This window comes from Ischnura elegans, chromosome 4, assembly GCF_921293095.1.
Source record: "Ischnura elegans chromosome 4, ioIscEleg1.1, whole genome shotgun sequence".
Classification (NCBI taxonomy): Eukaryota; Metazoa; Arthropoda; class Insecta; order Odonata; family Coenagrionidae; genus Ischnura; species Ischnura elegans.
Window position 1 is genome coordinate 22,892,423 of NC_060249.1, and position 14,140 is coordinate 22,906,562.

Consider the following 14,140-nt stretch of genomic DNA (forward strand, 5'->3'; position numbering starts at 1 on the left):
GTGGCGTGGTCTATCTATTAATATTAATACCATCATGAGTCGCATCAATAGAAAGCTCCCAATATAGTACAGTGATTTCCTGAATCAAACTCATTACTGTTACAAATAAAATAGAAATAAACTAGTGGAATAACTCCATTTCTGTACAAAATAAATTAAATTTCATTTTAACATGAGGCGTACTGTAACGAATAAGTAAAAGTCTGAAAAAATTAAGACAACGGAAAAAAATTCTAGGTAATCTGATTAAGAAAAATACGATTAGCAACAAAAATGTTGTGTCGACCAGGAGAGAAACGAAAGTAAGAGGCCTAAGTTTAGTTTTGTTCCATTTTGTTTTGTTTCCACATTTCACTCCTGGGCAGTGGCGCAGCAAGGGGGGCTTTTCGGGGATAAATCCCCCCCACATAGCTCGGAGAAAATTTTAAGTTTAATCCATTTTACCTAGTTGGGTTGATATTACTAATAGAATAGTGTAAGGATTAAATATCCCTCAGAAAGCCGTGAAACTCAACATTTTGAACCACTTATCATAAAATTCCACAGTATATTAATATCATAACTACCACTTATCCTGGTGGGTATTCCATACCCTCACACACCCCAGTATTAGTCACACCTATACCCCCACCCCCCCCCCCCCCTTAATTCCTAGCTGTGCCCCTGCTCCTGGGAGCGAAACTATTGAAATTTTATTGGTTTTGACTTTAGTTTAGTTTCCGTTGCAATCCCTGACATCAGGGCACTATGGTTGTGCGTGAGGGCTTAGTGAAAGTCACCCAGCTGGACCATCCTGAAAATGTTGGAAAATGCACACTAAAACACAGTAAAAGGCTAAAACATAGAAGGTTAAATGGTGAAATCTTCAGTAGTTGCTCTGACACACAGGTGCTACTTGCTACATAGTGCCACACCCTGACAGCAGACGAGGGTCAAGATGTGACTGGTCACCTATCCAGTCTAGGCTGAACATTTCTCAGTGCCATGGATCCTAATTCAGCAACCCAATATAAAACTCAATTGAAATGACCCTTCGTGGACATAACGTTCCTAGATGGGGCATACTATCATACGTAAAAAATTTTTTCATTGACTGCCACATATCATTACTGCCCACTTAATACCAATCGAATGCCTATGTACACAGGTCATCAAAAATTTATGTTCAGTCAAGGTTTTTGATAAGATAACATGATTATTAATGGTTCATTATACCCCAATGTGCTTCACAGTAAATCACAATCTAGTTTGAACACTAAACTTACTCATTAACTACTACAGTCATTTATGTCAAATGATTGATGTAATAATGAGTAACATTCCACCCAGTAACTTCCATGTTTGCCAGGGATGAAAGAACAACAAAATATTGTGCTAGCAATGCTAGATGCAATAGTCTTTGAGAATTGAGCAGAAAAGTGCAAGGGGCAGTAATGACAGTGACAAGTACCTGCTAAATCATGAGTTTGGCAATAGGTAACTATGTTCATGCCAGGTATAAAGCCCGAGTTAAACATCACAATAAAATCAAAGACATCTAAGTGCCCTGTAACCCCTGTGAGGATTTGATGGCAAATTTTCAGATCATTTGATTGAGGTTAGGGAGCAGTATGACAAGGAATTGATGAATTAATATTTGAATTAAAAATTTATTTAAAACTCTCAACATACATTCATTTTTTTACTTAACTCTTCCATAACAGAACATCACTCTTAGTATTCCATTTTTAAAAAACAACCAGCAAGATATAATTACTTAACAGGCACTAAAAATCTTAAATAAAATCAAGAAATTAATTTGTGTAACACACTTGAAGTTCAGACTAGTTTAGAGTAATAGGCAAATATATAGGCTATCACTTTCCCTTTTTCTTCTCTGCCTCACGCTGTTTCACCATTTCAGCATACTGTTTGCCACGATATGTTGAAGATTCCCAATATGGGGACTTTGGTGATGGCATTTTCAGCTGGAACTTAGGAGTAGGCAGTGAAAGGTTGGGATCACTTTTCTTTCCTTTTCCACTCGAGGCTTCCATTGATTTGGTTGTTAAAGGTGTATCCAAGGAACTATCCATTTTTGACTTGCTGCACAGGCTTGTCGACAGAGATGTGAGGGAGTTTGAAATGAGTGAATCTTGGCTCTTGCACTCAATGCTCAGAAGACTGGAACTCTCGATTCCAGAATCATCCTCAAACTCACGGAAGCTATCAAGTGATTGTACTCTCTTCATATACATTGCGTTGGGGGGCATACTATCATCAGCCTTACGCCATATGATACTCATTAGAGAACTCAAACAGATCCTAACCATCATTGCCTCTTCAGGAGGCAAATCTTCAGGCATTGCAATTTTCATTCTCATCTCAGATTGGTTCAGGTTAGCCTGAAAAAAGTAGTGTAATTAATTTATGGTCATAATAGTAGATCAAAGGAAAAATTTTTCAACCATGGGTGTAAATCAATCCAATGTGCGACAAAAAATTATTTCAATAGCAGAAGTCATTTAAAAAAATTCATAGTTAATAGTTCAGGAGCTTCAATCACTTCTACAGAGCTTATATTATCACATAATATAAGAAGATTAGCTATCGTATATGTACTATACTATTCCAGTTTTCATTAATCATGGCACATTATCAAGGCTTGATCATAGTATTGAATGACAATTAATGTGCAATTTAGCTCTGGTAGGAGGGTACTGAGGTTTCAATACAGCTACAAGTATGTACTTAGGATCATTTTGACTGATATCTGTATCCTAGTTGTTTTAGCTGCTTTGGAGTGGAGTCTAAACAACCTCATAGTTACAAGTGTTTCCCAGCATGAACAAAATTAAAAAATACCCGTTTTGTTTAATAACTAGAAAATCAACCATATTTACACAGGATCACCACCTACAAAATTCCCATGGTTTTAAGGCTATTATGCACTCTTTCATAATTTATATTTAAAAGAATAAAATCACTGCTACAATTAAAATTCAGACAAACTGCTATTAATGCTTCACCTTGAAATTTCATGTAGTACATTTGAGATGAAGCTGTGCAGATAAGGAGAATACTTCTCTTAACAATTTTGGTGGCGTATGTAACAGTGTCTGGGGGTCTATTCTCTAACTCGAAGCGCGGTAGCTTTCTGGTGGAAAGATGCTTAATTAAGCTACTTGCTCCCACTTGTATTCTCTAACGCTGAAGCTCCGGCGAAGGGAGCTTGCAGAAGCTACCGGCAGCTTATTAGGCTCCAACCCTTATTCTCTATGGGATTTGAAGCTACTTCCGTAGCTTCAAACTAGCTACCACGGTAGCTTCGCGAAGCGCGCCCTCGAACCCCGCGCTTCAGCTAGCTACCATCAAAATACATAGGGAATTCCCATAGGGCCATGGGAATTCATATGAACCGCCGTGAACCAAGTGGCGCGTGTCGCTAATCTTTTGTTCTATCCCATCAGTCTTTCTTGACACGGCTTAGCGATTGAGTGGTAAACAAGAAAAGTGTTGACTATTTTTGTTGTTTTGCGTAATTATTTTCTTTAATGAGGTCGGGAATGCTGCGTAAATTATTTGAAGCCTTCAATTATTGTATTCTTAACAAAGTAGTGGGCATGAGTGACAAATTTCGTGACTAAACATATATGTTTCGGAGTGAACTATCGATCGCGTTAACTAGTTGATTTCATTATTTGGAGAAGAAAAATGTTACTTTCAATCATTTCATATCACGTGAAATCTTATTTTGCATGAAGTCATTACTAGTGAGAAGAAAAACCCCGAAAACAGTGATTATTATTGATGTTGCGAGAGACTGTTGTAGTGACGGTACAAATTGATGCGTTGAAATCATTACCAATGCCAATGTATCCACTGCACAGAGATGGATGTCTTATTTTTGCAAGTGTTTATACATTTATGATTAACTTTACCGTGCATTATTAGCAACGATCTTTGTTGTGAAGTGATTGTGTGAAGAGAGTTTAGTGTTACATAGATGCAGACCGGAGAGAGGTGGATATATTATTGTGTTATAATGCAATGTAAGGTGTTTCATGATAGTTATTAATAAATGTTTTGCTCTTCCAATGAATAAATGTGTTCATGATATCATTCTGCTTTCATTTGTGTGTCTTTGGCCGTATATACGCATTTAATTTCAGTGCCGGTAGTTAAGTTGGTGTATTTGTTTTGAATTTTGAGAAAGTGTAGCCATGGATATTCCAGAAGCCCACGGAGGAAGTCATCACAAAAACAATAATATAATATGGCTTTAATATTGGGAGAAGGAACTACGTTTAATAGGTTGTTTTTTCACAATGATGGTCAAGTTCTAATGAATCGCCCTCGCTTGCAATAGTGCAAGCTTGGCGGTTGGCATATAATACTTATTCATAAAACCATTTAAATATTAATTTAGCCGTCGTGAGAACGGCACGACAGTAGAGTTTTGTGTAAATATCGATTGAAGCATATTGTGAGCCTAAAATGATTGCTTAGGCCAATCTGAGTGAAATGACGTAACTTTCAAACATAATTTTCTCCACCTTCCCATTAACTTTGTTGAAGATATTTCCGAAATAATATACACTTATCGTATGCACATGTTATTGCGATATTCTCTCGCAGTGCCAGAAGGAACAATCTCTGCACAGAAACAGTTGGTCATCAAAATTTTTGCATCAAACAGGCAAAAGCATAAGGAGCGCTGAGTGTAAAGTTCTCGGGAATTAGAACGACAATGTGATAGCATTGGTTTAAAGTGTTGGTAGTTTATTAACATTTTCTCTTCATTATATTTACATGGCCTACATGATTATCAATCGTGACATAAACTGCCGCATCGATCGAAACTATTTAATTGATATAAAAGCCGCTTAGCCAAATATAATTATTTCTACGTATTTCTATTATTATTCGTATTTCTATTATTATGAAAGCTGAAGGCACTCAGCATTTCGTAATTTACAAAGCACATTAATTTCAACTAGAAGAAAAAGTCAGCCGAGAACGACTACATTATGATTTTCCCGCAGGTTACGAAATGAAACGAGCGATTTCATTGGTTCTAAGAGAAAATCTGAGTTCGCACGAAATATTTCTCATACCCCATATCCGGTCTGAGAAAGCTACCAGAAATTCTCGGTCTGAGAAAGCTACTCCCTGTTAGAGAATAAGGTTGGTAGCCAATTCTGGTAGCTAGTTCGAAGCTACCACGACGGGAGCTTCGAGATAGAGAATAGACCCCCTGAAGTCAATCGCTATATTCATAAGCCTTGGTAGGTGGTGGTGTCACCTGAGGTTAAATACGATAGGGGATACCACACAATCTGCCACTGGTTACAAATGCCCTTGCTCAGAGCCAAGTAGGTCTCGGGCAGGACAAACCCAAAAACCCCGAATTGGAATGAAATGACACACCATCACAACCATTAAAATTATATGTATAGTTCGAACTTCATATCCAATTAATCATACCTCAGTATTTTGGAAACCACTTCTATTTGATCATGATAAAATAAATTTATCTCAATTATGATATATGATTTTAATTTTTAACAGTATCAAAATTTTATCAGCTTATGCTAACTCCACTCAGCATCACCGAGGTCCCAAATGATTTCATCACATAAGAACTGTGGTCGTCAAATGGTAAAGCATCTGGTCATCTCTGGATTCAATTATGACCAAAGGTGTATAATGAATGTCAAGATTGAATTACGAAGAGATCAAAAAATGGATTAAAGTAAGGATATGATGGCAGTTGCACCATTTTTTTGGGGAGGAAAAAAAAAATGGCAAAAGGATCAAAAAACAAGCCATGCATTTGCTTGTTTCGGAGAATCTCTGTTGGCAACAATTTGTCTCCCAGCTCCATCCCTCTCTTATCCCCTCCATTAAAGACTGCCTTTGAGCAGGTAGCAGTACATATTAGTAATCATTGATGCCACCAAGTCTGCTTATTCCCTTCTCTTGATCAGCCTCTGCAGCTCTTGCTAGGACAGAGGAGCAAAGGTCAACTGGACATATGTTCAGTGCTTGTACGAGTGTCTTATATAAGTGAGTAGAGGCCTCTGACATTGAAGGGGAGGCAAAGCACTTCAAACTGAGGTAAATGAATTTGTCTACTTTAGGACTGGGCAATTTTGACTAAATATTCTATCCTGTGGGGTTATGCATTCAGAATTTAATAATTTTAGTTGTCAGTATTTCAGAAATGGCAATTTTCACCAGCACCCGCATATGAATGTATCTCCATTGATTTTTTTCAAGTGTTTTTGATTTTTTTAAATTGTAACTCCTACCTTTTAAAACTACGTATTTTACCACATGGGTATTCCATTCCATTAATTTAGAATTCAATTTTCAGGAGAAAGTATTAAGCAACTTAAACACAAGCATATTTATTTTTGGATTTGTGCCTGTATTCTCCATTAACAAGCACAAATCTTTTGCTTATCCCATAGAATTGGCTATGCCTATGCATAGAATCCTAGATCAAGATATGTAATAACAAATTACAGTTTCATTTTCTGGACAATGTGCAAATGCAAATAAGTTGTGAGAAACCCTCATGGATGGTTTCCCCTCATTATCAGTAACTGCTGCCTCCCCTATTTTCTGACGAACTAAGCTCACCAGGTCATATTGACAGAAACCTATTGTTTGAGACAGCCAACTTTTCACAAATGAAGCAGTTCAGATGGTCCTTATGACTACCCTCCTTTGCCTTGAGGCCCCTATCCTTCACTTTATAACTTTTAAGGGCAGTTTTTATCCAAATAAGTTGAATTTCATGGAAAAAATTCACCCTGGAAATAGACCAACCCCCTCATATGTGGTGACTAAGCTTAAATACATCATTGAGCCACTGGCAGCTATAGCAGATTGGGAGCGGGATATCTTATTCACCTTTTCCATATAGGTACATATATACATTGTAGGCCGATGCATTATAGTAGTATAGGCAGATTTAGGGGTGTGCCCTCCCCCCCAGACATTTCAAAAATATACAAGATTTTCAATACGGTTATAATAAAGTTAGTTTTATTTTGTGTATTACGGAGCATCAATCATTTAATTTAATAGTAATAACTTTCTAATCAAAATAAAGAGAATATTGTCTACAGTAATTGTTGTATTTATTTAAATCTTAATTATGAGGAGACCTGTCAGACCCTTATTCCACCCTAGAAAAAAATCCTGGACCCACCCTTAGGTATATATTTCATGTAACATTTTAAGCCATATATGTATATTTGTTCAAAGGAGAATTAGCAGGTACTTTTAGACCTGAAGGATATGTGCTGCTCTAGGCAGCTAAGGAAGAAAGGCCCTTGATGTCTCTATCATGCTTATTTCTTTCGCATAGAATTTTCAGCTGAATTCAAGAGCTAACTGAAGGAGATCAAGAAGATGGACAAGGTGGAAGGAAGAGGTGCATATAGGAACAGAATGTTATTCACAATGATGAGGGTAGGCAATCTATAGAAAATCAAGTCTGAAATGGAGAAAGATTGAATACATCTATAGTGAGTGAAATAAGATGGAAGGAAAGTGGAGACTTAAACTGATGAGAGCAAGATGAATTTTAGTTGAGGAGACAAGATATAGCTTTGTTTAGTAGAATGAAACTGGTTAAGAAGGTAGTAAGTATGTGCTCTAAATAAAACCAATAATATTGTGATGCTAGGAATTGAGGGACAAAAATTGTAAAAATTTGGAATGTACTTTTAAGTGCATCAATTTGATAACTGAAAAAGTTTTGAATAGAATGAAACAATATACCAAGAGAATGGAGAGAAAAACTCCAGCAATTTACAGCAAAGTCTTATTTTCAATCTCAGTCAAAATTCATCTGCAGCTGGGAGAAAGACAATAATATACAATCAGACACCATTCTTGAGGAAACGCATCAAATCAACACTCAGCTGGATTAAAATTTAAGCAAATTACGAAGGTAGCATCAGCAACATTGTCCCTATAGATGCAAGTAATATGGCTATACTAGTTTACCATGGATTATTAATCTGTTACTTTTTGAGTACTATCACAGCCAGTGAATATAGAAATGCATATTGTAGCCATCTACCATGCTCCTTAGACTATTCTCTCAAGGAGGAGAGACCCACTTTGGGAGGGTTTGACGGGAAAGAGCATGGCTGATAGCAAGTCACCTCCAAAACTTCGCAGGAGGTGGAGATTGTTATAGATAGCAAGGGGAGACCACAAGCCTTGCTACTTTTTTCAAAATTTTCTAGACCAGTCCAGGTTTGCTGCAATTGAATTTAAACTAAAACTGGGGAGGCATGATAACATTGACGGCTAAAACAATTTATCGCCATGACAGAGCCATGAACTCTGATACCAATATTGGCAGTAAAAATTGCTAACCAATACACATGAAAAGATGTTGCTATTTAGAAATTATGCATGGCAAATTAAACAAACTTATATAAAATAAAAAATTAAAGCCAAACAGATCCATTCATTAAAACCACTACCCATTCCGAGAAAGATTTGGCATTACAAATGCCATACAAATATTATGGCATTGAAAAAGATGTAGCAAGGTGCATTGTCTCCCCTTGTGAAATTTAACCATGTGGCCAATTAAGTAATTGGTCAACATATTGTGATAGTGAAGCCAGCCTCCAACCGTGAGGAAAGTATGGTTACTGTTTCATTCCCTCCCCCTTCAGGCTTCCCTTCCCATTTTCTCCCCTACAGGCAGTGGGTCTCCCCACCCATTTCATTCAGAAAAATTTCAGGCTCTTTTCCAAAGCACCAAAGATATATGTCTTCCACATTGAGTCTAAGCCCTACTTTAAAAGAAGGGAGCAGAGGACGCTTCCCATTTTTAAGTTTTACAACCATTAACACTCATCCACTGATTAACGTGTGCATGCTCTGAAAGAAACTAGTGCTGTGAAATGTATATTCTAAATCAAAGAGGTTATTCATACAAAGGGTGAAGCTTAAGGAATCTGAGTTACTCTAGACCATTGCCTGTGAACAATAGCAATTCAGGACAAAGAAAATTAAATAATTAGCTTCTCATTACAATGATATCATGTCTGGGTTATGGGTAACAGGCATTTGTTCATTAAGTTATAAAAGAATTAAGTTGTCAATTTTTAAGCCTCCTATTAACAGCTTTGTTACTAAAGTACTTTATTTTAGGTATGCACAAGTCAAAACTACAAATTTACATTGAGTATATATAGAAAGCAGAGTAATGTTCTGGTATAAAGAGCAGCAAAAATCATGGAAAAATATAATCAAAATTAAGTTCTAGATCTGTCCAAAATGTGGTATCCCCAGAGGGAAAACTTGAAAGAATCTGCCTGGAATTTAGTGTGATGTCAGCAACTGTACTTACATCATTCCTTCTAATTAAATCATGGCTAAAAAATGTGAAATTCACTGCATCAAATAAATAAAGTAATGTATTCCTTCAAATTAAAAGAAGATGCTGTAAAAGGTATATCACTTACTATTCCTAAATTGGCTGTACCCCTATCACAGTGGCACACTGCTTCTGGAGATGATAGAGTGATCTTTGTTTTCGACACAGGGCACTGAATTTCCACTGTGCAGCCATTCACTTTGCCAGGAGCCCAGGATTCACCCTCCATTCTTTCAACTTTGGTCATGGCAAATCCCATAGCTTTCAGAAGTCCAGTTATCTTCACCAAGTCTGGAGCTTCATATGGCGCATTCTTGCGAGGTAAAATAATTGTAAAATTACATCACAGACACTAATTAAAGAGTGACTTGCAAAAAAATCAAATATAACAATGAAACCTCAAATCAAGTTAATCAAATCAACTGTATGAGTTTACTCCATATGCATATGGTTATTTATTTCACAGGCTAGCCAAAAATCAAATCCCTCTGAATTACTTATTAAATTCATCTCAGTTTTCAAACATACTAAAACAACTAAAGACTTTACATCAAAATATCTGTCCGACAAAGGTTTGCAGCCAGAAACTTGCTACGGGAAAGCTTGGGTGGCATGCGGGTTGCCTAAATTGAGGTTCATGATATGATTCTTCAAGATCCGACAAAGAACCGCATGAACGACATAAGCTGCATCACTATTTGATGCATTAAAATTAATTTATTAATTTGAACTCTGATGGTTGAAGGGCTGACCCGGTCAAATGTACGATTCATTAATGAAGGACACTTTTACAGGAGACAACCCTGGCTGGCTTCACTGAACCACTCAGTGGTCGTGACTGTACTCTCAGCCGTCCGGGTCAGCCCACGAAGCCATCCCGAGAGTTCTAATGGGCCGAGGGTCCCAGTGAGAGAAGATTCTCGTAAATGAATTAGGTTTGTGAAGATAGAAGGGAATAGATTAACCGAAAGAGAAATTTGGGTAAGGTCGTTATTCCATTTCCTTATGTATTATGTTAGTAATGTGGTCCAACAAAAATGTAGAAGTTCAGATAACTCGAGAAAGTTTCTATTTGAAAAAGAGCGTAATATTATGGAGTAATAACAAAAATGTTTTAAAAACCCATTGAAAATGGGAGAACTCAAAATCGGTCGCTTATATGGCGATAACACGAGACATGACGCTTTGATAAAGGACAGTGGGTTAAAAGAATGGCAACAGGAGAACTCTAGTATGCCAGAAAAATCAAATTCTCAATCAAAAATGAAGACTTAAAAGTACGCAAAATAGAAAAGATCGAATGATTAGTAAGTAGAGTAGGGACCGCCATAATCATCTCGGGATCTTTGACCTATGATGTTACAGAGTAGTTGCGTTGAAGTAAATGAAAGACCAAGAAATACAATGCAATTATCCATGAAAGTTTTACGTCAATATTTACATCCAACGAGATCTTAGGCCTGAATCACACGATAGTTTTTTCAGTGCCTCGGAGGGATAGCTCCATAAAAGGAGTGACCGCTCGGCACTTCATTTTCTAAATCACACTGCCATTCTCACATATCGTTTTCCCGTCGCTTATTCATAAGTTTTCCATATTTTCTACAGTAATTTCAAACGTAAAAGAAGACCATAAAGAAACAATCGCCGTTTGTAGCAGTGGGTTCCAATAGGCTGAAAAAGGCTAACAGCGACGGTAAAAGGGGCATGCCGAGGGATAGAAAAACTGATGGGATTTCCATCCCTGGAGACCTCGCGGAAATTGACTGCGTAAGACTATTCATCATTCCCCCATCATCGGAGCAATCGCTGAAGAGAGACGGAAAAATGTTCAAGTATTTCAGGCTTTTCATCCGCGACAATTGTGCGTGAATATTCATCCAACGAGATCTTGGCCAACGACGACAATAACTGATGCTGAAATGGATTCAGATCACGTTAAAATTTGCTTCAGAGGTGAGCGAGAGGGATAATTTATATTTCATATGATACGAATTTAATCCTTAAAAACTCAGCGCTCAGAATCCATTGACCATTGAATCCATTGAATTGTGACCAGTACTTTCTCACCGGACTACTTACATAAGAAGCCATTAATTTGGCCGGAAACCGAAAAATAACTTAGCCATCGATATATATGAATTTAAAAATTAAATCACCACTCGCCCTAGCCTTTTTTTTCCCTTCCACATTCTTTGCTGCAGCAAAGTTCGAATTTACGACCTACTTACGGGATTGAATAACCTACCCAGTCAAATGCCTTTACTTTTATCCTATCTCTTAGGCTACCAACTTTTCAATACCGGATTGCGGGAATCGCTTACTTCGTCAAGGGGCTCTGCTCCCATCATTATCGTCATAAACAAATAAAATTAAAAATAACAGCACTAAATTCGCATGTGCGTGGAAAAGTTGACCGCGTCTTTCGATACATAACTTAAATCCCATTTTATTTACACTATCATGTAAGCAAATGACTTATTGACAGTCGCCACCACAAGGGAAAAATATTTCTGACAGGAGGGATAGTGATCCTCGATCCCACTCATATTGACCACGTGCCAGGACTTCATTACAAGAGCAACACAGCAGCAGCATTACCTATTGGTACCTACTGCAAGCTCCCATTAGACGGTCAAGGAAAGTTATTTAGATTAAAGGAGCCTCGTCATTTTCTTGTAACACAATAACCGCATGGTTAAAAGATCGTCAGACAAATAATCGGTCTCGTAAATGAATCAAAGGAATGCCAAGAGTAATGACGTGAAACTGTAAAATACTACTTCAACAACGAAAAGAATCCCCTATGAAAAAATTGTATAAACCTTTTTCAAAATTTTATACAATTTATACAATTACCATGGCAATTGTATAAATTGTATAAAATTTTGAAACGGGTCTATACAATTTTTTCATAGGGGATACAATTCATTCAAAAGGAAGTGCAACATATGGCATACTAGCCACACGCGTGAATGGAATTTAAAGCTACAATAAAAACTTTTCACTTACCGTTCGCTCGTAATGCAACCACGCTAGCATAAAATTCTTCAGAAATCCTTGCCCCATTGGATGGCCCTCCATGAAGTCAGACAGTAATTCCATGATGATAAATGTCGACGGGTGTAAATTAAGAAATTCGAAACCTTCTGCTAAGTTATGGTCTTCTCGTATTAACTCGGGGAAATCTTATAAGTCGTAGCTATGAACTCCCAGTGCTTCACGTTACCAACTTGGGACTCAACCGCAACATTCGCCTGCTTTCCAAGAAGTAAACTCGATCAACGTGCTTCGTCTTCTTCTCGCTTGCTCCTCTCCTCCTTACCGCACGTAGGTTCTTTATGATTGGCTGAGAGTACGTTTCACTTTCTTTACTACGAAAACAATATACTATTGAAATTAATGGATATTTAACATCCTTGTAGTTAAATATAAATTTTAAACATCTAAGGAAAAGATATATGTTACAATCAATGCTTCATTAATGCAAAATATGACTGAGACTATGGAGGGGCGAGAAATATTGGGAGGGGAGGGATAGTTGTTGGTAACCAATAGCGGCTCAGCTTAGAGCGTCACGACGTCACTGCCAACTTGTCGCAAACGGCGCTCCATTTGAAACGTCTATAAAGCAAGCCATCGTTTAAGTTTCTCATTACGCCATTTTTTCATCACAAATTTCAATCTGTATCATTTATTTCCGAGTTAATTTCTGAAATAATACGACGCATATTATATACGGCTCAAATTAAATACTAACAATAAGCTTAGGATGTGCTAAAAGCTGTTAAAACGGCGACTACAGCGGTGATGGTTTGATCTCTGAATTTTTTTCGGGTTTCCTTCCGCGTCGGTTGGCTTGTGAAGAACTCCTTCGACCTCAAGATGCTGGTAGGATAGCCAGCGTAACTTTTGACCACAAGCCAACAGACGCGGAAGAAAACCCAAGAAATACGACGTCTAACTTGCAAATCAGACATTAATAATAAAACGCAGATTATACACTGACCAAATAAAATACTAAGCAGACAATTATTAAAGAGAGCTAACCAGAAGATCGGTACCTGCTTAATTTCGATGAGGAAAGTTAGGCCAGTGATTAAATTCAACACTGTTTTTGACAGTGTATTAGATCTTAAAAATTATAAGATCTCATGAAAATACCAATGATAATCTACACGATTCCCTGCCAAAAGTGTACGTCAAAAGGCCATAATTTTTAACTTTTTCATTAATGGTTACAACTAAATTACTGATTTGCACACGGACTGATTGTATTAATCAGACATTCTTCATCTAGATCTTCATCACATCATGTTACCTTGCAGAGTCAAAATAAATGCCATGATAAACTTACGAATATAAGAGGTAAATTTACTATACATAATTTATTACTCTTTGTATTCTTCCATGTTTTGGGAAATGTGATTTTATCTTCGACAGTTTCAGTAACATTGTTTTCTGTGCTTATGGTGTTAAACGGCAATTTCAGTTTGTTTTTTTTTCAGAACTCATCGGCAATCTACAACGCTCTTTCATCAACGACCTCAACACATTAAATTTGAATGTTGTTACTCCATTTGAAGGTTTACTCCATTACTTACCTTTCGTTTACGTAAAATTCAAACAAAATATTTCTCCCCGCACGTCGCACAGTATTCTCAAGTTCTCAGAATCCAGCTTAAATGAGAATGGAGACTTAGCACCATTACATGAATATATAATAAAATCAAAATAAACGTA

The 14,140-nt window shown here is 37.1% G+C and overlaps 1 protein-coding gene across 1 annotated transcript; it reads right to left on the reverse strand.

Moving 5' to 3' along the window:
* Window positions 1-1,629: 1,629 nt before the first annotated feature.
* On the reverse strand, window positions 1,630-12,674 carry LOC124157139. The gene is made up of 3 exons (XM_046531639.1): window positions 12,410-12,674; window positions 9,486-9,710; window positions 1,630-2,384 (listed from the first exon to the last, which is right to left on the reverse strand). Exons 1-3 carry the CDS (start codon window positions 12,500-12,502, stop codon window positions 1,857-1,859), a joined length of 846 nt encoding a protein of 281 aa, XP_046387595.1. The 5' UTR covers window positions 12,503-12,674; the 3' UTR covers window positions 1,630-1,856.
* Between the last annotated feature and the right edge of the window lie 1,466 nt (window positions 12,675-14,140).